The sequence below is a fragment of the Melozone crissalis genome, unplaced genomic scaffold (genome assembly GCF_028551555.1).
Source record: "Melozone crissalis strain CALT ecotype California unplaced genomic scaffold, PUWL_Pcris_2 ptg000056l_1, whole genome shotgun sequence".
Classification (NCBI taxonomy): domain Eukaryota; kingdom Metazoa; phylum Chordata; class Aves; order Passeriformes; family Passerellidae; genus Melozone; species Melozone crissalis.
The window spans coordinates 6,612,206-6,635,622 of record NW_026535834.1 but is presented as its reverse complement, the minus strand read 5'-3'; the positions used below and the strand labels follow the sequence as shown (position 1 = coordinate 6,635,622).

Below are 23,417 nucleotides of genomic sequence, written 5' to 3'. Positions count from 1 at the left end.
AATTTAAATTGATTGAAGTAATAAGAGTGCTTGGCAAACATACCAAGCTGAAATATATGAAAGGCCAAAACTTCCAATCAGACAGCATGAAGTAAATGCAGTTCTCTTTATAACACTTCTAAACAATTCATATTTGCTGGGAAAAAAGCTTGCTGTGTTGGAAAATTATAAAGATTTTTTTTGTCTTGTTTTTTCAATTCTTTCATAACCAGTTAATTTTTTTTGTCATCACTCTGTCCTTTCTTTCCAAGTATAAATCAGTCTGATCCGCATTAAGAACTAATTAATTCAATATCAAAGAATAATTTCTTCAACAAACAAACAGCTGGATCCTTGCAGTTATCCTTGCATTATTCTTATCCTGGATGGATGTGCAATGCAGTAGGCAAAACAGACAAAAATGAATGCTGAAATACTCTTACAAGGTTGGATTTAGACTGATCAAAGGCAGAACAGCCAAAGAAAAACTTCAAAACTTCTCATCTTTGGTGTGGTTTTATTGTTTTGGGGGTTTTTTTATTCACTGTGATCAGACTTTAGTGTAAGGCCCAATGGACAGAGGTTTTTCATTCCCATCACCATTCCAACTTCAGCTGAAGGCCCACACCTCATGAGCATCCCTCCTGCAAACACTGGAGAGGATTAAGGGCAAGAAACGCTGAAGTAAACAAGGATAACAGGAAAACTTGTATTGGTCAAGGTCAATGAAGTTAAAAATGAAAATTAGCCAACTTGCATTGTCTTGCAGGATTTTAGGTTTCTAGTTTAATGATTTTGTGCTCTGGGATGAGATGCACTGACTGAAACACAAGATGTGTTTAAGAAGAAACAAGCAACACATGGGCCAAGTTCTCTCAATTGCACCAGGACAAATCCCCAACAATTCCATTAAAATCTGTGGGTTTTCACTGAGTAAAACCAAGGGAAAGATCTCCAATAATTGCCACTGTTATTCATGAATTACAGTGCAAAGATAACCAGAATTTCTCATGAAGGCTGGTACCTTTTTATATTTAGAATATGAAATCAAAACTTCATTCAGAGATAGAGTCTCAATTAAATCACATAACTATGGTCAAAAGTAAGTGCTAAAAGAAGGTGTGTTATGGGCAAGCTCTGCTTGAATTCAGAAACACACCAAGGATGAGGTGCTAGAACAAGCCTGGACACTAGGAAACACTTTGCATTTAATTACATGACTAAAAATAATTGTCCTCCCTTTCCCATTGATTGCTATCTGTAAATATTCACTTTGAGCTCGCAATGACTTTCCCTAGAGCAGGAACTGACCAATTTCTGTCCAAGCATGGGAGGCTGGGAGCTAAGCATGGTGTCCAAATTCAGGCATAAAATTTCATGTTCCCTCCCTAAGATTCAGAGACTGAGTCCAGTTACACCCAGAGATTCTCCAGGGATTTCTCATAGCTTCAAGAAAAACTGGCTGCTGCACCACAGTTTTAATACATTTGCATTAAAATCATATTACAATGTGTGTCTTGGTTTATCTAACAAATATTAGTCTTTATAATAATGGGTATTTGTATATAAGGTAATGCAAAAATAAAAGGAGATCAGATTAGCCTTAATTGTCCCTTCTGGCCTTAAAAACATCAATCAGCCACAAGGATGATGTGGAACATTTTAGGAACACTTACACAGACCCAGCTGATCCAGCTGCCAGACAAACCCAGACAAGGAATCCTGACCAGGTAAGAGCTCCCTGGATCAAACATCCCTGGAATCTAAGCACGGATGGCACTGGTGGCAGCAGAACCCAGCAGCTCTGGAGGCTCTCCACAGCTTGCTAGGAAAATTCCAGTCCAGGCAGGATTCTTTGTCACTGCTGCAGGTGAGCACCAAAGGTGGTAAAGGCTGAGCCGAGCTTACACCAAAGGCATTTTAAATTTTTACTTTCCTCGTCTTGGCACATCACAAAGCTCAGATGTGAAGGAGACATCTGGAGCCAAACCACCAGAGAAGATAATTACTTGAGAGGTGGTTCCAAGGTAGAGCTGTCCTCATGAAAATTCAGAAAGACCTCAGTGATAGCTACAAGGCTCATTTCAGGAGTTATCAAAACTTCTTTTCCCACATGCTTTCCAAGCAGACACACTGGGAAATCTGGATGCATTAGACCTGCATGAATTGGATCAGACAGACAAGCAGGAAAATCTCATAGAGGAGAAAATGTAGAGCTTGCTTTCACTTAGATATTTATCATGTTTTCTTTAATGTGTGTCAGAGTAATGAGGAGTAAAATCATTAACAGAAGATTCCACAGAGCTGGAAGAATGCAGAATACATTTCATTTCTCCTACTAGCCACCCCAGGAGATTCATCTGCAAGTTCTCAAGAATTCAAGAATTCACAGAATGCTTTGGGTTGGAAGGGACTTTAAAGATGATTTTGCTCCAGTCCCATTGCCAAGGGCAGGGACACCTTCCACTATCCCAGGCTGGTCCAAGCCAAATCCAAGCTGGCCTGGAACACTTCCAGGGATGGGGCAGCCACAGCTTCTCTGGGCAATCTGTGCCAGGGCCTCAGCACTCTCTGAGTAAAGAATTTCTTCCTAAAATCTAATCCCAATCTTTCCTGTCTTAGTTTAAAACCATTCCTCCTTGTCTTGCACAGATAACAAATGATATTTTTTGTTCAAAGCCAGTTTGAACACCAAGTTACCACAAAGCACTCTAAAAGTGATCTCTGTTTCTGAAGTGTTTGTGTATCCCAAGGCTCTGATCCCATTACATCAGTGTGAACCTGAAATAAATTCCCATGCTGTAAAGGAGTTATTCATAAGCAGCTACTTCAGATTGATCCCACAAATGGCCACATTTCCCAGCCTGGAGGAGAAGGTGACAGCTTAACAAGGCAATAGTAAAAAAAGGCATTTTCAACTTGGGCAAACTCTGTATCCTGCATCTAAAAACTAACCTGGCTGTCCACAGGAGCTTATGTGTCAGATGCTCAAAATCTGTGCTATAAATAGACTCCAGCAGTCTCTTCTGAAAAGCACCGAGACATGAGGATTGTCAAACACAGACAGAGCACCTAAATATTCAGCAATCTAATTTTGATCTCACAGAAGGCATACACTGGTGTAACACTGTATTTTTTTTCAAATGAAGAGAGGATTCATCCAGACACAAGATTACTAACCTATATTTACTTCTATTTTTAATCCTTGTGGTTAATTATTTATGTTACATGGCATGTTTAAGATAAGAACATATTGCTGCTCTAGAAAAAAACTAATACAATAGGCTTTCCTGCTTTCTCAGATAAAAGGAAATAACAAAGATACAATCCTCTCTAATTTCACACAACAGTCCTGTCCTCCTGTGATCACCAAATTAACAGTGCTGCAATCACTTTGAAATAGCATATAACATTTAAAGTTATTAGTCAGCTGTTTGCTTTTCTACAAAGAACTCAACACACTCCACACAAAGCAGCAGACAAAGCCTGAGCACACCCAAGTGATCTGCTCTCCCAGCTGGAGCCTTTCTAGTCGGTAAGTTAGATTTGCAGAAATGGCCATTGAACAGGGCAAAAGAAACAAACACAGGCTGAGAGGTGAGAAAACAAATACAGGCCAGATCAAAATTAACTCACTTTCTGCACCAGCAAGTGCAGTCAATTTGCAAGCAGATTCAAACAAGACAAAATGCAGCGGAGGGGAAAAAACAGACCAAGGGCTACTTCTGCAGCCCTGACACCAGGCAACATTCCCATTCCAGTCAGTGGTTTTGCCTGAGTCAGAAATCCAGCTCTAGAACCTGACCAACAGCTGAATATCCAACCCACAGACAGCTCTGCCAGAATCAGAGCCTCTCTCTAAGTCACAGCAGGACTCTGCTTTTCATCAGCTTCTCCTCCATCTCCCAAGACACCAAAGTCACAAAGGGTTTGTCACAAACATGTAAAACTCAAGCTTTGGGACTCGGTGAAAAAAAAAATAGATGGTTCTAGGGAAGACAGAAGTCAGCAAGAAGCTTATTTGGGGCAGCTTCTCCACACCATGCAAAGTGAGAGTGGGGCACAGAGGAGTCCTGATCCCCCTTTGAGTTGTGCAAGGATTTGGAAGCTTAAACCAAAGTTAGGCCACCAAGAATGCAGCATTTCAGTTACAAAGAACTAGGGGGGGAAAAAATACTTAAAATATTAGTGAGTCACACTAACAAGAGACACATTGATGATTATGAGCTTAAAAAATAATCCTCGTGAATTTCAGAAAGGAATGTGATGATGGCCTGTGCAGCTGGGCCTTGGAATGTGGCAAAGGATGAAGAGTTCAGCTCGCTGGGTCCTTCCCCTGGGTGGCCATAAGGAGACACTTCCTCCTAGACACCATTTCTAGGGAATGCCATCAGCCTGAGCTAAGCTAACCCCAGGAGTCACTGCTCCCTGTTCTTGCCCTTTACAGCCTAATCACAGATCATTCAGAATTTTCAGGGCTAGGGGTTAGTTTCGAATTCCTGCCCCTTCACTGTTCAGCCCTCCCACGGATACAGCTGCAGCTCTTGGTCCAGCTCAGCAGCATTTCCATGCAGTGGTGAAGTGGGAGATGTTTGGCTGGTGGGCCAATCTGCTGTTTAAGGGATATTCTTGGATTCCCAAGGCTACAGGCCAAAAGGGAATAGGCAAGATGGCCTGGATTAGACAATCTCAATCTCCTGAACATTCACAATGCTACACAGTACTGCTTTATCAGAACCATTAAATACATTTCCTCTGGTATTTAAACAGCTTCTCCTTCCTGACTCCTTTTGTCTCCTGAAATTTGTTGTGTAGGTGAATTTCTCAACCTGTGCCAAGGTCGGGGTAGTGTTTACAACGCATTTAAATCTAACTCCAAAAGTACCTGAGCCTTTGCTTGCCACACACCACATCTAACAATGTCACCATCTGTGAGCAATATGCTGACATGACTTCACTTCCCAAGCACTGGCAAAATGTTGGGAAGAAAGATAACAAACTTGCAAAGATCATTTCAAAGTCACTGAGAACTTGGCCAAAAATCTTGTCTCATTATCCGCCCAGCTCTTGCCTTGATCTCCTCATAAACGAAAGGGAAAAGCATAACTCTACCTTAACATATATGTTTTTAATTCTTAATGGAGCAGTGAAATATTGGATCTTTAATGTGCCTCTGCAGCCACTGTTCTGTGGAGCAGTAAATCCTGAAGAGTAATGAGGTGGCACCAAACCAAGGCCTGTCTGGAGCTCTGGGATGAATTTCACATCAACAATTTGGTCTGCTACAAAAGCAACCACCTCAGTTTTGGGAAATCAATGGAATTTTTAAACTTAGCTTTAAAACGTTACAGGGAGCTTCACAGAAACAAAGAAGAGGTTTGGAAGGGACCTGAGAGACCCCATTGTTCCAGCCTCCCACCATGGGCAGGGACACCTTCCACTAGAGCAGGTTGCCAAAATATCTTTGACAATGCTAGGTTGGAGAAAGAAACTGGAAAAGAATGGAAAAATACAAACTTGAATAGAAAATAAACAGGAGCAGTCAGATGTAACCAGCAGCCTGATCCCATCAAAACACCAGACCAAATAACCAAGCAGGATACATGAAAAGGAAACCAGGAAAATGCCACTCAGAGCTTCCTTGAGACTAAATCCCATCAGAGTAATGGCATTTCTTTCCATGACAGAATAACAGGTTGGTGAATAGTGAAGGACAGGAGACATTACAGATCTTGATGCCAGGAGAGCTCCTGACACTGCCCAGCATGACAGGACAGGGAAACAATTCAACCAGGAGGAAAAAAAGTGCTCAAGAGCCAACCCTGGGCTTGCCATCAGTGGGTCCCTGTCAGGCAAAAGGATTTTAACTGAGGGTACTTTTAGATTTGTTATTTCCATAATAGGGAGCTTAATCATTATGCTTAAAGTTATATTAAAGAAGGCTTCAAGTACATTAAAGAAAGAACTGGAATGATTTTAACAACATGGAGAAATCACCTGGATAAAGAATTATTTGCAAAAGTGAAAGGTTATTCCCACCTAAGTGCAGAATCAGGTGTACAGACACAGTTCAGGGAACAACTGCAGTTTTCTAGAAGAGGACTGGGAGTTTAGAGGAAACCCCAACCTGAAGCTGCATCATCTTTTACACAGTTGCCAAAAATTCAGACACAGAAATGAGACGAGATATCCATTGTACATCAAGCAAATGAAGTAATTCTTTTCTGCAAGGCTGCACAGGTGAGATCTCAACTGAAGGAAGACCTGGGTCCAATTTGAGGAATGAAATTTCAAGTAAGGTGATGGTTACTGCAGAGACTTCAGAAGATAAAGAAAAGAAGCAAGTTTCCAGAAAGAATGACTACACAGAATGAGTGGAAGCATTTGGTTTGTTTAGTACAGATGAAGGAAAACAAGCAAAAAGGGTTCTGAGGTTGGTAAGTGTTGGAGAGTTTAGTTCAAGCATGGCTTAAAGAAAAAGGCCATGAAGGCATACAGTTGAGAGAAAAGTAAAAGGTAGTTGTAAAGCAGTTCCTACAGCAGTTCCCAGGCTCAATTTTATAAATAATAAGGTTCTCAGACAGTCTTCCCATAACAAGCAAAGCACTCTGTCTGGGAAAAGCTGGCTCCCTGGGAACAGATATGGAAGTTTTGGGAACCTTTCATATCACAGTGGGAACGTTGGTTCTGTTTTTAATAAACAATTATAGGTATTGTAAAACAAAAGGAGTGGTTAGAGTTTTCTCTGTTAACCTATCGTGAGCTTGGATTTTGCAATATGCATGAAGTTAATTAACACTGTTATATAAAGTGACTGATTGATCAATAAATCGGAGTTCGATGCATCAATCAGATGGTCGCTTCTCCCTTCACTTCAATAGATAAGATATTGCTGCAGAGGAGCAGACCAGTCACAAGCTACTGGGACAAGAACTGGGTGTGAACTAGAGTAAGATTTAGTCCTGAGAAAACCACAATGAAAGAAGCACTGGAACAGAGTGCCTGGAAGGTGGGCAATCCCCACCACAGATGTTTTCAGGATGGATCAGACATTTATCCACTGGAATGATCCAGGTGACCCTGCCCACTGAGACACAAGTTATTCCTCCACACCTCTGCCAGCTCTGCAATCTGCTGACCAGGTGATCACTGCTCACACCACAGAGCTCACCAATGAACACCAATTTTTGTAAAAGTGGCCAAATCCCAAACACTGTAGACAGTCAAAACTCCTGACTCTGGAACCTACACTGATGGCAAAAATATCAAAGAACCAAGTCAGGTTCTGCCGCTTTTCTCCATGTAACTTCAGGAGGGAGGGACAAATCATTATGCAGCCTGGGTAACATCCCACTTGAGAAGGGAGATCAGGGCAGGCTGACTCACAATTTGAATGCCTGTCCATGATTTTGCCAAGATTCAGGACAGCCTTTGTGGCTTCACACTTGCATCTGATCTCCCCAATTACTTTAAAATGTTCTGCTGTAATAGAATAATCCATAATAATTATGGAAGGTCAGGGAACAAGCAGGCATAAATATTCTGTTGCTCCTCTGGATACTTCATGATGAGGAGCTTCATTAATGTGTCTGGGACACATCCCCCAGCTCACTCCAGAAATGCCAAGCTCCCTGGGGGATGGCACTGAAGGGATTTACATCTTTCCAATGTCTCTTCAAAAAGATAAAGACGATGACTGTCCAAGAAGTCAGAGGGAATTGGAAAACTTTCCTCCAAAATCAAATGGAGGCACACACAGCATTAAAAATAGGTTCTGAGGCAGTAGGATTAAGGCATCCTTTCACCAGCCTTGAGGCAAAGGTTAAACTTGGTCTGGATTTGCACCAAAGGCTGCATTCCAAATGATTCCAGCTCTGAGCAGCTCACACAGCTCCAAGCTGCTGGATGTAACATTAACTCCATATACTGCTCCTGATGCAGTGAAGATTATGGGCTCTGCTCTGCTTTAACTTCACTCATCCAGTGGGGATAAAGTTTGAGTGAAATGTCCCCATGGCCAAAATCCTCAAAATTGAAGAGGAAAGTTCCAGAACTTTCTCAGCTCATCTCACAAGTCCATGCCAGCAAATTCATGGGCTGGTTGCCCTTTTCCTCGGATCCACTCCAGGCATGTGACATTTTACTTCCTCTGTTGTTTCCACTTTTATGTTCTGATGGAACAGATGCCTTCTCATCTCCACCCTCTGAAAATCTTTCAGAGGGCAAAGGGATAAACTTCTGGCAGTTTATCTGGTACTTCCCATTATCAGCATATTTATAAAGAATATACAGAGTGTGAATAAGTTACCAGTTATACCTGTAACCATCAAACTCAAAAGATCATCAAATAATTTATAAAAATCTATAAAGTCATCTAGTGATAGGCTCCCCATCACCTGTCTATATTTCTGTGTTTAGAAGATTAATCAACCAGACTAACTTTACATTTAATTATTGCTTTGCTCAGAAATGGAAGGATGAAACATTTCTCTCTTGGATAATTAATTCCCTGGTTTTGACACCTTTCTCTGTCACATTACAAATGGTAAGTCACATATGATCCCAATTAACATCCAACCTTTAGTACTTTAACATCATCTCACTATCAGCCACTTTGCACCTATGCTTACGAAAGCCAAACTGAATTTTGGATTTCATCTCCAGAGCAGAGCTGTCCCATCCAGCAGCATTACATAAACGAGATTCACACCGGTGGGAAGAGCCTAATAGATTTTGTAGGTCAGTGCTTCTGGCAGATGTTTCTCTAAAGACTCCTTGGAGTTCAAGGGAAAAAGACTTTCAACTAGATTTTCGAAGGCACAGTCCAGTAAAATTAATAAGAGTGGGGAAAACACAGGAAAGGGAAAGACCTCGATTGATTTGAAAACGTTTCGGAAATTCAGGGCATGCGAGGACAAAATAAAAAATATTCCACAGAGAACAACTCAAAAATAAAAATAGCAGCTGTGGCTAAGAACAGCTCTTCAAAGGGATGTCAGACTTCACAATACTTTGTGCAGCAGCAGTGACTAAAAAGGCTTCGTGTTGTTGCCACATGGTGATATTAGAAACTTGCATTCATTTTGGGGAAAATAAATAAATAACAGCAACTCATAGAGCAGAATAATAAAATGCAGTCATGGGATGGGTGCTTTAAATCCTATTTTTAAACCCCTAGGGCATATTTCCTTGCTCAGTGCAGTCACCACAATGTCAAACTCTAATTTGCAACACAGGTCACAAATGTCACAACTGGCAACACGATGGATGGCATGAGTGCTAAAAACAATTCTTAAGGGCTTACCCTTTAAAATGAACAGAACTGGTGGCATTTCTTTATTGCCTGTTTTAAACCTCATCCTTACACTGAACATTACATTCATCAACAGACAAACTTTCAGGCCTCATATGAGTCCTCTTGAGCACAATGTTTTCTTTACCTGGGCTCTGAAATGCCTGAAAAAGCCATCCCTAACCTGCAGGAGAAAGAGGGAGAAGCTTTTCCTTCTCTGGGCACCATGACATACTTGTGAGCCTAATAACATCCTTGTAAAGTAGATAAAATATTAAATATTATCATTACATTACACCAGCGAAGAAATAAGGGGCCAATAGTCAGCCACCAGTTTTCTACAAGTGCAAAACTGACCTTGGATTTATTATTTCAAATAAGAGGAGATGATCATCATGAATATTTGATAACATTTTCTGTAACCATAATAAAACAACTCCATTCTCTCCATTTTTTAAAACCGCCAAGTGTTCACAACCATCGCCTGCGTTGCTCTACAGATCTTTACCAATAGCTGTGGTTCTGCAAAGTAATCTCTCATTATTTGAATTTCAGACCAAAACCTGAAGCTGTCCTGTGGCATCATTTTATGTTTTTTTCATTGCATCACTCAAAGTCCCAAACAAAGGCAGGTGTACCCTGTGAGGCTCCTGGCATCCCACTACAGCCTGAGGAAGCAGCCAAAGAGTCCAAAGGCAATTTCTCTCCTCCCAGGATAGCATCTTATCATAGTGCTGGAAGGAATTATGAAACAAAACATGTGTTAGCTCCACAGGATGTTTATTCACAGTTAACAGGCCAACATTTTGTTCTCTTTCCCCTCCCCTCTCTCCATAAAATCGGGGGTGGGAAGGACCTGCCTCCAAGATTTCATGGGAGTCACCCTCATTCCTCAGCAGAAGAGTCACACCCAAAGAGCCAGCAGCAACAGAGAAAAGAAATCCTACAACAGCAAAATGGACAAAGCCACATCCCCACAAACTCATGGAAGAAATAGCCATCAAAAGCTACTAAAATAGACAAACACCAAGAACCTCAATGGTGGATGGAAACTCACCAGGAACCTCCATTATTCTCTTCCCTGCACCTCTCCTGTTGGTCACTGCCTGAAGCTGGATGTTAAATAGATGTGTCTTTGATAAGATCCCCAAAAATTGTATGCAGCACATCTCATCTCCAGGAATGAGGTAATCCTACAGCTTTCCCTCTGTGGGAGAACCAAGAGCTCCCTACTTCCAGCTGTGTTTTTATAAGGTCCATCAGGGCTTCATGCCTTTTGTGCTCTCTAATTCCTGGTAATTTTTACTTGGATTTGATCATCAGATTCAAAAATCAGATGGAAAGGGGGTAGGAGGGAGAGATGGTGTTCACATAAGCCTTGTTTCCTTAAGAAACCAGGTTAAAAAAACCAACAGCTGAGGAGTTACAAGACGTTCTGTAATCTGCTTTTGAAACACCCCGGAACGAGGCGCAAACTCCTAACGGGGCATTCGAGGATGTGTTTGACAAGGAGCAAGTGCTCACATTAGGGAAAACAACATCATCCTCAAAAAAATGATTCTGTGATCAAAGAGAGACCCAGTAGCAGCTCCAAAGAGAAGGAAAAATTATTCCATGATAAAACAGACCCAGTAACAACTCCAAAGAGCAGGAGACTGCTCGGTCTCAGACCTACCAGAAGGCACAGGACAATTCTTGCCTTTCTAAATCATCCCTTTCACTCTCCTGCAGACCTTCACAGACTGCTAGAAAAATACCATGAATTATAGAGTATGAATGATGTCAAAGCCTGTTCTCAGAGGAAGGCTGGCACAGCAATCATGTTTTCTTCAGTTTGGGAATACGCAGACACAATTTTTGTTCATAGCCTATAAGGAAAAAAAAAAGGCTCTGCACATCAAAGGCACCAAATACATTTCCTTTCAGATCACCCCTTCCACCAGCCCAGTCTAACACCACAGACAGGGAGAGAAGGGAGGCTGGTGGGAAGAAAAGGAAAATCAGGACCATGGAGAGTGGCTTAAGTCACCAAATACACAGAGAAAATATAAATACAGCAGGAGACCCAGGGTCTACACAGCCAGTTCAAATTGCACTGTGCAATCCCAGCTGGCATTCAGAGACACCTGAACATGACAGAGGATGGCTGTAACCCTCAAATGAAGTCCTATGGATCTTGTCTTTGTGTGCAAGGAGGATATTTGGCAACTCAGGCTGCTCCAAACTACAGTTTCTGTCCACAGTACCAAGCAGGGAAACAGAAAAACTCGGGGATCATGAACAGAATGAGATTTCTTGCTTTAGGCAGCCCCACACCATCCATCATCCGCATGAAGGACACGGCGGGCCCCAGACATTAAAGCACCAGAGGATTCTCCTGCCCTAAGGTGATCATTTTCCAGGTGTCACACTGCTTCACCGTGGAGAGGAAGAAAAAAGACACTGAAAATTATCAGAACCTTGATGTTGTTCTCCAAAGCCAGAAAATCATGTTTAAAAGGGCTTAAGTTTTGTCTGCAGCTAAACCAAAAACACCCTCAGCTGTGAACATCCCACATCTGGGAGCAGCCTTGGAACTGAAGTAAATCTGAACCCAGCCAACTGAGTTCCTGTTCCTACAGCAAACCTGAGATTCCAGCTGAAATAAGAGACCAGAGCCAACTTCTGTTAATAATGTGCAAAACAACAGTGACAAGGTTTCTTCTACCCTCCCTTCCCCTTCCCAGGGCAAATCTGGGAGCTGCACCACCCACTTTTCTTTGCCTTCTTAAAGCAATAAACTATAATGAATCTCTTACCTCCACAAAGTGCTACAAAACTTCACTAAACTGCACAAATATTTTATACCAATAACAATTAAGGTGCACATTTTCAAGGCATACAAGTCAGGCACACAAAATCTGACAGCACTGCAGCTTCACACTCACTCCCCAGTGGTAATTCCAGGTCTGCCCAAGAGCCTTTGGCTCTCAGAGGAGTCACTGCTGTACCTGTGCATGGTGTTAGTATCTAAGTTTAAGGAGGTTCTCTTGATTCTGCCCAAATGCAGACACCTTTTCTTCTGGCTGCCCTCTCTAAACCCACAGCTGGGGTCGCCTGTCTCCACCAGGATGCTCAAAACAGCCTCTCTGAACTCACTTCAAAGCAGAAGTGCACAAAAACACTGCACAAACCCCAGCCAGAAATAGAGTTGCCCTAATTTGATCTAATTAACCTCCTTTCCAGCACTGAAACAAACAGGATGCCTTGGAAAACCCATTTAAGCAGCATCCTCACCACTTTTATCTGCTGCAGGGTGAAGGACAACTCCTGACTCTTTGAACAACCAGTCGGGGCTGCATCCCAGAGCAGAAGGACTTAGGAATTTGTGTTCCTGGACTCACAGCTCCATGAGGAGCTCAGAGGAGAGCTGTGCACTGCCCTGCCCACTGAGATCAGCCCAGTGCTCCCTGCTGCGTGGAGCACGAGCAGAGCCAAGCCCGTGCCTGCTGCCACAGGGCCCCCCAAGAGGAGGGACAGAAGGCAGGGCTTGCAGGGATGAATCACCTCGACAGGACACATATGGCCTGGCACACCAGCAACGGCTCAGCTCAGTCTTTCAGCTGAAAAATGCCTTTTGCTCCTTCCTCCAAGGCTTGTTTTCCAATGCATGGGAAATGTGGCACTTCTTTAGCTACATTTCAGACCTCGATTCTTTTTCCTCAGCAGAAACGTTCTTGAAATACTTTGTGTTCTTATCTAATTCCTCACTTTTTTTTTTTTTTTGCCCCATTCCATCCCACCCTGGAAATAAGAAAAAAATTGATAGGAAATTGGGAAACTTCATCAAATATGTCCCTGGTAAATGCTGAGTTCAATCATTTTCCACCTGGTCTTTGTGTTAGCAGCCCCTCTAAGTACTCAGCATTGAAAAAGCTTTCTCATACACAGAACCAACCCTCCTCAGGTAGAAGTCCAAACCGTGGTGCAGAAACAGCACAGAAAGTTCACCTTCCTTCTATCCATGCTGTCAGCACTGAAGAATTTCCTCTGGTGAAGCACTTTGAAGCATCCCACTTGCACACAAGCTGCTACAAATCCCAGCCCCTGTAACGTATCACACAACAGGTTATTTCTGGCACTGCAGAGAAAAACCCCAATCTGCACCCACACAATTCCAGGGCTGCACACTCCACATGCCAAGATTCATCTAAGAAAAGATTTTAAAGTTCCAGGATTCAGACATGTAAAAGAAAAGGGCTGCAATGACTGCTCTCGTCCACTGCTTCGTAACAACTCTGCCATCTCACTTCAAGACGCAGAGTATAAATCACACCATGAGGAATGATTTTCTCTCCCCTGATAGAGAACATGTGTTCCAGCCCTGTTTCATGCTTATCCTACACAGGCATAAGTAATTCCAGTGCTGTCCTACAGGTGTGTGATGCCCATTAACTGGAAAGAGCCTGCAGAGTTGTGTTCCCAGGAATTGTAGGAAAAACCAGTCCCCAGCAGGAAAGTGTTTTTTTCATTAGGTTGCCAACCACCCCATTAATAATAGAGGTGTGTTAGCCCTAGAAGTGGCCCAGAACACTCAGCCTCCACTGGAAAAGGGGGAGCTGTACTGGATATTGGTTCAGCAGGAAATTGCTCAAGCAGTTCAGTGCCATAAGCAGCAAAAAGGAATAAAACTGGAAGAGTCACCAGGTTGGCCTCAAGGTACAATGTCTTTCTGACTCTGGATGGAGAGTTCACTGCCAGGACTAAAACTGGTCTGAAAGTGGATTTGGGAGATTTGTTTTAGTGGAGTTTTACTGACTCATGAGCTGCCGTGCTGGTGCTTGCCTCTTCCTTTCTCTCTCCCCAAAAAGTAGCTGGAAACTTAAACAAGAATCAAAACAGGCATGGGAACTCTTTTTGTTTTAGACAAAAGAGACTGGACAGCTTTGAGACAAGATTTCAGATTGCCAGAAACAGCAGGAAACATCATATTCCACCCTGGAGCCAAAACCTCCTCCTTTGCCCCAGGACAGGAGCAAATCATCTTCTTCTTCTTCCTTTCCTCCACAAAAAGGACAGCAGAGGCTCCTTTCTCACTCTCTCATTCACTACCCCTGATCCAGCCCAGCTGAATGCAGGAAAGAGCAAGCCCATTTTACCAAAACTATTTGCAAGGGAGGTCTAGGAAGAATCAATATGTTTTTAAAGCACTACCAGGGATGTCTTTGTGTGGCAGACACACCAAATCCTGTCACTCGAGCACATCCTGCACTGGAATAAATTCACTATTGGCACTGCTGGCAGGGCCTGGGCTGCTCTCACTCGCAGCTCTGTGAAAGCCATACCCTGGGCATTAGCTCAGCACAACCTCACAGCTCCCATCTCCCTGCAGTGAAATCTGCCACCCTGCACAGGGCCAGCCCAAACCTCGGCCACCAGGGAGTCTCATTTCACCTCACCACAAGAAAAAAACAATTTTCAGTCTCACTAAGTAAGAGCTGGTCCACTTGGTAAATAATTTAACCACTCAGTTAAGCACTTTGCTTTTTGTTCCCCCCACCCTATTCTCACATTTGCCACAAAGAGACACTGACTTTTTTTTTTTTTTTGCAGGCATTTTCATTATTCACTGCTGTGATCATTCAGCAGCAGGTTTACGTGAAAAAATTCCTGCCACCAATCCTTCCAGTAAGTTCACTTTCATGGGTGAATTCCCATGCAGGCAGTTGAGCAAAAGCCCATCAATTTCCAAATGTGCAGAAGAAATAATTGCAAACCTTTAGAGCCACTATTATAAAAACAGGAATGCAAGCACTGGGGGGATAAAAGTCTGCCAGAGCCATCTGCCACTTGGCAGGATCATTTTACCACATTCAGCCAGGACCAAACATGGTGCTGCCTGCCTGAGTAGATGGGGAAGGCAATGTCAAGGAGACAGAGCTGGAAGGACAATCAAAATGAGGGGTATCCCTTCTGTGCACTCCAGAAGAGCCCATGGCAGGGCCAGGTCATGTCCTCCTGGGATTTGTGCTGCAGCCACACTTTTAGGGAAAGCAAGAAAAGGAAGGGCAGCTCCATGCAGCCATGATGATGTTGAGCAAGGTTAAAGCCACCCCAGGTGAACCAGGTGAGGCAGGAGGGAAATGGGAGCTGTGCCACCATCCCAGCCAACACCCAGAGGGCCAGGCAGCCCGGAAGACTTTCTGTGACAGAATCACTGAGGTTGGAAAGGACATCTGAGATCAAGTCCAACCTGTGAGCAATCACCATCTTGTCAACCAGGCCAGAGCCCTGAGTGCCACATCCAGCTGATCCTTGAATGCACGACTTCACCACCTCCATGGGCAGCCCATCCCATTGCTGAACAACCCTTTCCATGAAGAAATTCCTCATGACGTCCAGCCTGAACCTCCCTTGGTGCAGCTTCAGGCCATTATCTCTCATCCTGTCTCTTGTTCTCTGGGAGCAGAGTCTGACCCCCAGTTCTGAGAATGAGAACTTTCCCCCTGAGCCTCCTTTAATCCAGGCCAAGTCCCCCAGGCTTCCTCAGCCACTCTTTGTATGATTTATTCTTTATACCCTTCCCCAGCTCTGTTCCCTTCCCTGGACACTCTCAGCCCCTCAATGTCCTTCTTGTCATGAGAGCCCCAGAACTGGGCACAGCACTCGAGGTGTGGCCTCAGCAGAGCCCAGCACAGGGAATGGTCACTGCCCTGGTCCTGCTGGACACTGCACTGCTGACCCAGACCGGGTGCCATCAGCCTCTTGTCCCCCTGGGCACACCTGGGTTCATGTCCAGCCTCTGTTATCAGCACCAGTTCCTTTTCCAGCTTTCCAAACACTCTGCCCCAGCCTGTAGCTCTGCACGGGGTTATTGTGGCCAAAGTGCACAACCTGGCAACTGGTCTTGCTGAAACTCTCACAATTGTCCCCAGCCCATGGATCCAGCCTGGCCACATCCCCCTGCAGAGCCCTCCTGCCCCCCAGCAGATCCACGCTCCCACAGAGCTTAGTGTCATCCACAAATTTACTGAAGGAATGCTGGACCTCTCAACCGGATCATCAATAAAGTTATTAAACTGAAGGGACACTGGACCCATCAACCAGATCATCAATAGTTATTAAACTGAAGGGACACTGGACCCATCAGCCAGATCATCAATAAAGTTATTAAAATGAAGGGACACTGAACCCCTCATCAATAAAGTTATTAAACTGAAGGGACACTCAACCCCTCAACCAGATCATCAATGAAGTTATTAAACAGGAGTGGGCCCAACACTGCACCCTGGGGTCACCACTGGTGACCCAGAATGAGCACAGAAGGGCAGAGGAACTCAAAAGCAGGCAGAGAGCACATGTAGAAAGCTACCAAGTTATAGAGAGCACATCCTCCACCTTTAGCACCCAGCCAGCCACAGCACCAGAGTTGCTGTGCAGCCACCAGTGGAGGCAGAGATCACTCCATCAAACTTATGGCTTGTTCTGAACAACCTCTGGCAAATTAGCATCACTCCCCCCATCTTGCTGTCTCCATTTTCCCTGCCAAATAGGGGTAATTTTTCTCAAAATCTTGGCAGATGTCTGTATGAGGCATCTTTAGAGCTTGGGAAATAATTCCTATTTAAATACATAAGACTGTGCAAGATTTTTGGCCATTACTCTCAACCTTCTGCTAATTTCCAGCCTTAATTTATTCACGGCCTGCTCCTACCCATTTGCCTGTGTGCCAACATGCAGTTTCAGTTTAAGTAACTCTTCTTTCCTACATTTCCTTGTTCATCCTCCCAAGATGTGTTTGGAGCAGCAGCCCTGCTCCCATCCTGGCGCAGGAAGGCCCAGCTCTATCATCTCCCTTTGCAAGGATGGGCTCTTCCCTGCCCTGCTCATCACGGTGTCCTTCTCAATTTGGCTTCATCCCTCCTGCCCACTGATGCCCAGGGCTGTGTCCATGCCCAGGGCTGTGTCCATGCCCAGTTTCACAGCTCAGCTCCTCAGGGATTTGCCCCAAGGGGATGAATCAGACCCTAAAGGAAGGGCTGAAGGAGTTTCCTCTCCTCCCAGGTGATGGGATCCCTCCACTTCCACAGCAAACGATGTCCCCAGGTGAGGGGAAGGTCCCATATTCCAGCTACCAGTGCCAGGCTGCCAGGCCACCCCCTTCCAGCACAAACAGAAACCCACACAAAGCCTGGCCCTATTCCACTGGAGAAAACAAACCTGGTCTTGCCAATATTAGTCAGCAAAGGAGTATTTATAAAATCTGTTTTGCTGGAAGAAATTACTTCATAAGTTACTGCTTCCAGTGCTGATACACAGCCATACTTTTTTTATCACTCAAACAGAGAGACAAGTCTGTGAGAAAAAGCAGCTATGACAGGACTGTATCCTGTGCCATGATACCCACTTGTGCCCCAGAGCTGGGGAGGGGAAATTGTTAAATTGGAAGTTTGCAATCAATCCAGCCCTCACTGCTGCACACTCCCCCAGTGGAAAACCCTTGTTCAGTGGGGAAAGGGAAGGCTTTGAAATAAAGCTCATTCCAGGCAAGCCTTGCATCAGGAGTCCCTGCAGCCCAAATGCTACCAGGGATTTGGGACACTGGCGTAAGTGGCACAAGCCAACAGAGCCCCGAGGCACCAACTCACACAGAGATTCAGACACTGCTTCCTCCATCCCTCCCAGACCCCTCAAACTCAGCTCAACAACACCAGCACAAATTTCAAAGCACCTTTCCTGGAGTTCCCACTGTGCCTTACCAAGGGCTCTGGGAATGCTGGAGGAGCAGCTGGGAGCCTGCAGTGAGCAGAACTTTGTTCCTCTGGCTGGAAGTGACAAGGCACCAGGAGGGCAGGGTGCTCGGTAAGCACAGAGATGATCTGGGTTTGCCATGTGATTTGTACTGCAGCAGAGCTGCTGGCACAGCTGCTGTGATAACCAGGAGAAAATTCTCCCCAGTGTTTCAGGGGTAGCTTTTCCCTCCACAGCCTTTTCCTCCACACAGGCAGCAAGAGCTGAATTGTCAAGCCTCGATGCTGGCTCAGCATGCCTTAATCCCAGCCTTATTAAGGCAAAGCAATTAAGCAGGGACTTAACTCTGAACGCATTCTCAAAGCCCCGTGGCTTAGAGCAAGCTCAGACTTAAGTAGGTGCTTAAGCTCAGATTGCTGACTTGAGGCTGAACTTGCCAAATTAAACCACAGACCTTTGCTAGAGCTGTTCTGCAGGGGAGCAGGAACACACACAGCCTGCTCCTGACAGCCACTGTGCCCATGGCAAGGACAGGCCCAGCATCTCCCCAGGCACTGCTGGGCTTCCACTGTGAGCCCAGTGTCACCCAGTGTGTCCCACTGTGAGCCCAGTGTCACCCAGGGTCCCACTGTGAGCCCAGTGTCACCCAGTGTGTCCCACTGTGAGCCCAGTGTCACCCAGGGTCCCACTGTGAGCCCAGTGTCACCCAGTGTGTCCCACTATGAGCCCAGTGTCACCCAATGTGTCCCACTGTGAGCCCAGTGTCACAGCCCTGCTGCTGCACAGCCTGGTGACAGCCCCTTCTGCTCCCAGCAGCTGACACAAGTCCATGGTTCCAGTTCAGGCCTGAAGGAGAGGAAAAGGGGAGATCCAACCAGCAGGGGATAATTTCCAAAAGAACTCCTTTAAAAGTGCCTGAAGGAGATGGGTGCTCATAACCTGCTGGGGTGGGAATCAAAGCTCCAGCCACAATTTAAGAGAAGCTCTCCAAGCAGGGTGAAAAGGAGAAGGTGATGGCCCATGTGAGGAACTGCTGCATTTTCAGCAAAGTTGTGATGTCCTCTGTGCGTGATCCAGCTGCTGAGAAAGCAGCATTACAGAAATGCAGAGCATCCTGCAAGACATTCAGGCTCTGTGGATAGTGGGAAGGGCTCCATCAGAAAGACAACACAGGCAGAAACTTGATTTGGTGAAGCTGATGAAGATCAGAGATGAGAAACTTTGACTGGAGCAGTTTTAATTCAGCAGAAGAGGTGTTAGGACAGACTTGAAGGAGAGGAACTTTGTAGTGTGAAAGTAAAAAAGGTTTCAGTACTGAGACGAAAGGCAGATGGGGTGGCAGTTGGAAAGAATGGGGGGAAAAGGAAATAAAAACAAAAAAACAAAACTCAAAACCCACAAAAACCAAACCCCATAGGTACTCTTGACCCTGGAGACTCTAAACATGATTGTATTGCCGGCAGAAAAGTCAGAGAAGAATGAGAAGTCACAGCAAAGGTCAGGAGAGGGAACAGAGTCTCCCACTGCTTGTGTAGATGATAAAGTTGCATCAGACCAAATGAAATTGCACCAAATGGAAACGTGGAGACAAGGGGAGCTTACATGGGAGCACCACCTGCAGCCCCAGGTCAGAGGATGGAGCATCTGATCCACAACAGCACCATGCCCTGGAAATCATGAATTCCAAAGAAATTGGCTGGAAGAAAGACACAGCCCCCCTCCCTTCCCACAAAAGCCAGATGCCTCATACAGAGTCTGCACATTTAAAATGCAAGAAGTGAGGGATGAAGCCCTGAATCCCAAGGCACAAGTTGACTGGGATCAGGAAGAGCCCTTTCCATCTCATCACAAAGTGGAGGGAGGGGGGGAATTTTTCTTTTTTTTTTTCTTTTTAGGCAGGATATAGGATTTTTGCAGGAGGCATACATGTAAATACCAGACAAAATACATTTTTCTGCTCATTCAGATGATTTACAGAGAAATAAAATAGGTATTCTCCTTCTCTAGCAACTTTTTAAAGGATAGATAAAATGATAAAAGTGCCTGACTTAAAATTAATAAAAGAATCATCACATGCACACCCCAAGTCTGAAGTAGGTTAATGCACACAAATATGGATGGTGAGGCGCAAGTCACTAGAAAATGCTGCAGTTCTTTGTGATAAGAGCTCTTGAACACCACAGTGCTTTAACTTTGGATTTTATGGCAAATTGTGAGCAGCCCTCAGCCTTCCCACACAGAAACCATGGCATGATCTCCTGTTGGACCATGGAACACAAGCCAAGGCACTGAAGGAGGGATGCAAATCACCAGCCAGATACCTGACAGGGCTTTCCTTGTCATCATCCAGGTACCCCCCAAGAGCGAGCAGAGCAGCAGCCACCCACTGCTGCCTTCAGCTTCCCCCAGTGCATCCTTCTACCCCCAGATGGGCACAAACAGGAGCCTCAAGGAAGGTGGTGACCATCAGCACCCAAATCATGCCCCCCTGTCCATCTGGTGCCTGGCCAGCTCTGGCCCAGAGCACAAAGCCATCCTGGGGACAGCAGCTCATCCCCAGGCAGGCTCCAGAGCCAGGCAGCACAAAGGTGACAGCACAAGCAGGTGACAGCACGTGCAGTGACAGGAAAAGGGCCCCTCTGACACTGGGGAGGGTATGGACACAACCTGCCTGGAATTCTGAGCGTGCCACCAGCATTGCCCACCTCAACTAAAAGTGAGTTTGGATAGCGGTGACAAAAATCGTGCCCTCACCGAAATAAACTGAGATATCAAATCCATTCATAATTAGGGCTACAGACTGCCCACCTTGCATGTTTATAGGGGTGAACAATTAGCCACCACAAGAACTGTCAGTCAACAGAACTTAGGAGCACCTCTTAAAGGCAATAAGTTGTCCAAGACACAGGAACAGAGTAAGAACTCCAAGCCAGGACCTCCAAGAGTACCAGGGGATGTATGTTCATGATGCCTGAAGGATGCCTGGTTTTACCTTGGGTAAGGCCAGAACATCTTTGTAGAAGCATTCATAAACTCAAACCACACAGCCACGAGGATAAAGCAGTCATCTGCCAACTGCAAGCACTCCAAAAATCATGATGATGCTTCCAAAACTTAGGAGATTCCTCTAAAAAGCATTCACAACTTAAAAGGGGTTCATGTATTTCATTTACCCAAAGGCACTGAAGTATTGGAATACCTCTGATTTACACACTTGCATATTTCCTTTTTAAACATGACAACCACAAATGTTGCTTATTTTCTTCAAACAGCAAAACATGAGCTACTGATCATTTTGTTTTGCCTCAGCACCCAGCCAGAAAAGCACAAAAGGCCAAGAGACCTGCAGTAAAATCCCAAGAGTCAGCACTTCTGAAAGCCTTGGCCTCTCCTGGCATGCTGTTTCTGGTTTTTAAGCAGATGCAGTTTGTAGTATCTGCAGAACCTGGTCTAAGAGAGCTTTTCTCTGTCCAGGCAGCGCTCTGCTGCCATTCCCACTGCACCACACAGAGCACTTGGATTGACAACACTGGATTCAGATCTATAACTTGATACAGAGTGGGAGTGTTGCTGCAGACTGAAAAATTGCATTCTGCCACCCAAGCAAACTTGCAGCCAACTATTAAGCCAGAATCCTCACCCTCCTCTGGTAAATCACACTGTAGAGATACTCTGGAGCCACTACAGAATTTGGGACACAGGTCCCACCTGGCTCACACTTAACTAGTCCCTGGACTGACATTTAGTCATATCTCCAGATTGTTCAGAGCTTCTTCCCCACTCCTCTGACTGCAGAGAAACCAAGTGACCACACCAAATAAATGCCCATAACACCTGTCATGCTGTTAGAATGCCACAAATAACAGATGGATGAAACCACTGGGCTTGACTTGGATTTTTCAGCTGATTATTGCACAGAGGAATTTTTATTTATTAAGTGGCTCCAATGCATGGCTTTCCTCCACCATAAAAAGCCCACAGATGTGTTTTTCTGATATTAGCAGTTTATTAATAGTGTTTTGGTTTATGATTGCATTGGAGCTGGAGAATACTGCACTGGCTGTTCTGGAAAGCTGAGTATTCCAAGGGGAATATGCAGAACAAAGTCTGCTCCTTGGTGCTCACCTCACCCAAGTGAGCTCCTTGCCTTTCCTTTATTTTGCCCCTCACTTCGCCTCAATTCCTCTTCTGTTCATTAAGCTATAGTTTAGCCAACTGCAAAGCAACTACTAATACAATAAAACCGGATTGCACACATTTCCTTGGTGGTAAAAATGAATGATTTCTTTTATTAGCCAAACTTTCCCCATCAAACAGAGTGCTGGGACTGCCAGAATTCCAGAGAAACCCACTCAGGCTCTCCCAGCTGCTTAGAAACCCGCTGCTCCTAATTAAAAAACTTCAAAAGAAGAAAAACTAGGGAATTTCTGCAAGGACCACCTGCTTTATTTTCCGCTTCTTCTTCGAAGGGAAATAAATAAATAGAACACACTCCAAAGAAAGGAAAGGCTCCAAACCAACACCAAGCCCCAAAACCACAAGTGTCTGGCATTAAAGCACGAAGGAACACCCCATGGTCGGCAACTCCCCACTTTTCTGGAAAAATCTCACTCCTTTCGAGAGGAAGATGAATAATTCAGGAGCCGAAGCGCCCGCCCGGGGGGACCCACCGGGACCGAAACTTTCCCGGTGCGGCGGGCGCGGGGCAGGCGGAGAGCGAACCCCCCCAGCCGGGCGGGGATGGGGATGGGAGGGGTGGAAATAAAAAATAAACCCCAAAACGCCAGCCCGGAGAGGCTGAAGCCGCGAAGTTCCGCGGCCAAGCGCCGCCGCCCCCGTCTCCAGCCGCAGAGCCGCCGCGTCCCCTCGGGGCACCGCGGGCACCCCGCGCCCTGTGCCCCGCACTCACCCCGAGGGATAGGGCAGCACTGAGGGGGTACAGCACCCTCAGGGCTCTGCCGACACACACATCTCCCCGAAGGGCCGGGAGAGGCTGGAGGGAGCCTTACTTTTCTGGCTGGAGTATCCCGGGTAATATCCATAGTAGCCGGTGATGCGCAGGATCCTGTCCTCGATGGTGGCCACGCCGTTGGGTGCTGCCTTCCCATCCATAGAGGGAAGGAGCCGCGCGGGGCGGCCGGGCGGGACGGCGAGCGCAGCCGGGAGGGCAGGAGCAGCAGCAGGAGGAGGAGGAGGGGGAGGAAGGAGAGGAGGAGAGCAGCAGCAGGAGGAGGAGGAGGAGGAGGAGGAGGAGGAGGGGGAGGGGGAGGAGGAGCGCGGCCGCCGCAGCTCGCGGTGCCGGCGGGGCGCTCGCCCTGCCTCCGCCGCCTGGTGCAGGACGGGCTCCGCAGCGCGGCCCCCGCCCTGCGCTGAGGGCACGGAAGGCAGCGAGCGGCTCTGCCGGGCCTCAGGCGGG

The 23,417-nt window shown here is 45.6% G+C and overlaps 1 protein-coding gene across 2 annotated transcripts in view; it reads right to left on the bottom strand.

Moving 5' to 3' along the window:
- Window positions 1-23,208, bottom strand: part of SLC35F4 (solute carrier family 35 member F4) — a 120,468-nt gene extending 97,260 nt beyond the window's left edge. For both annotated transcript variants that reach the window (XM_054286857.1, XM_054286858.1), the window contains exon 1: window positions 23,011-23,208. In XM_054286857.1, the coding sequence (XP_054142832.1) occupies window positions 23,011-23,113 (103 nt within the window). In that variant the 5' untranslated portion in view covers window positions 23,114-23,208. The remainder of the gene's footprint in view (window positions 1-23,010) is intronic.
- Window positions 23,209-23,417: the final 209 nt, after the last annotated feature.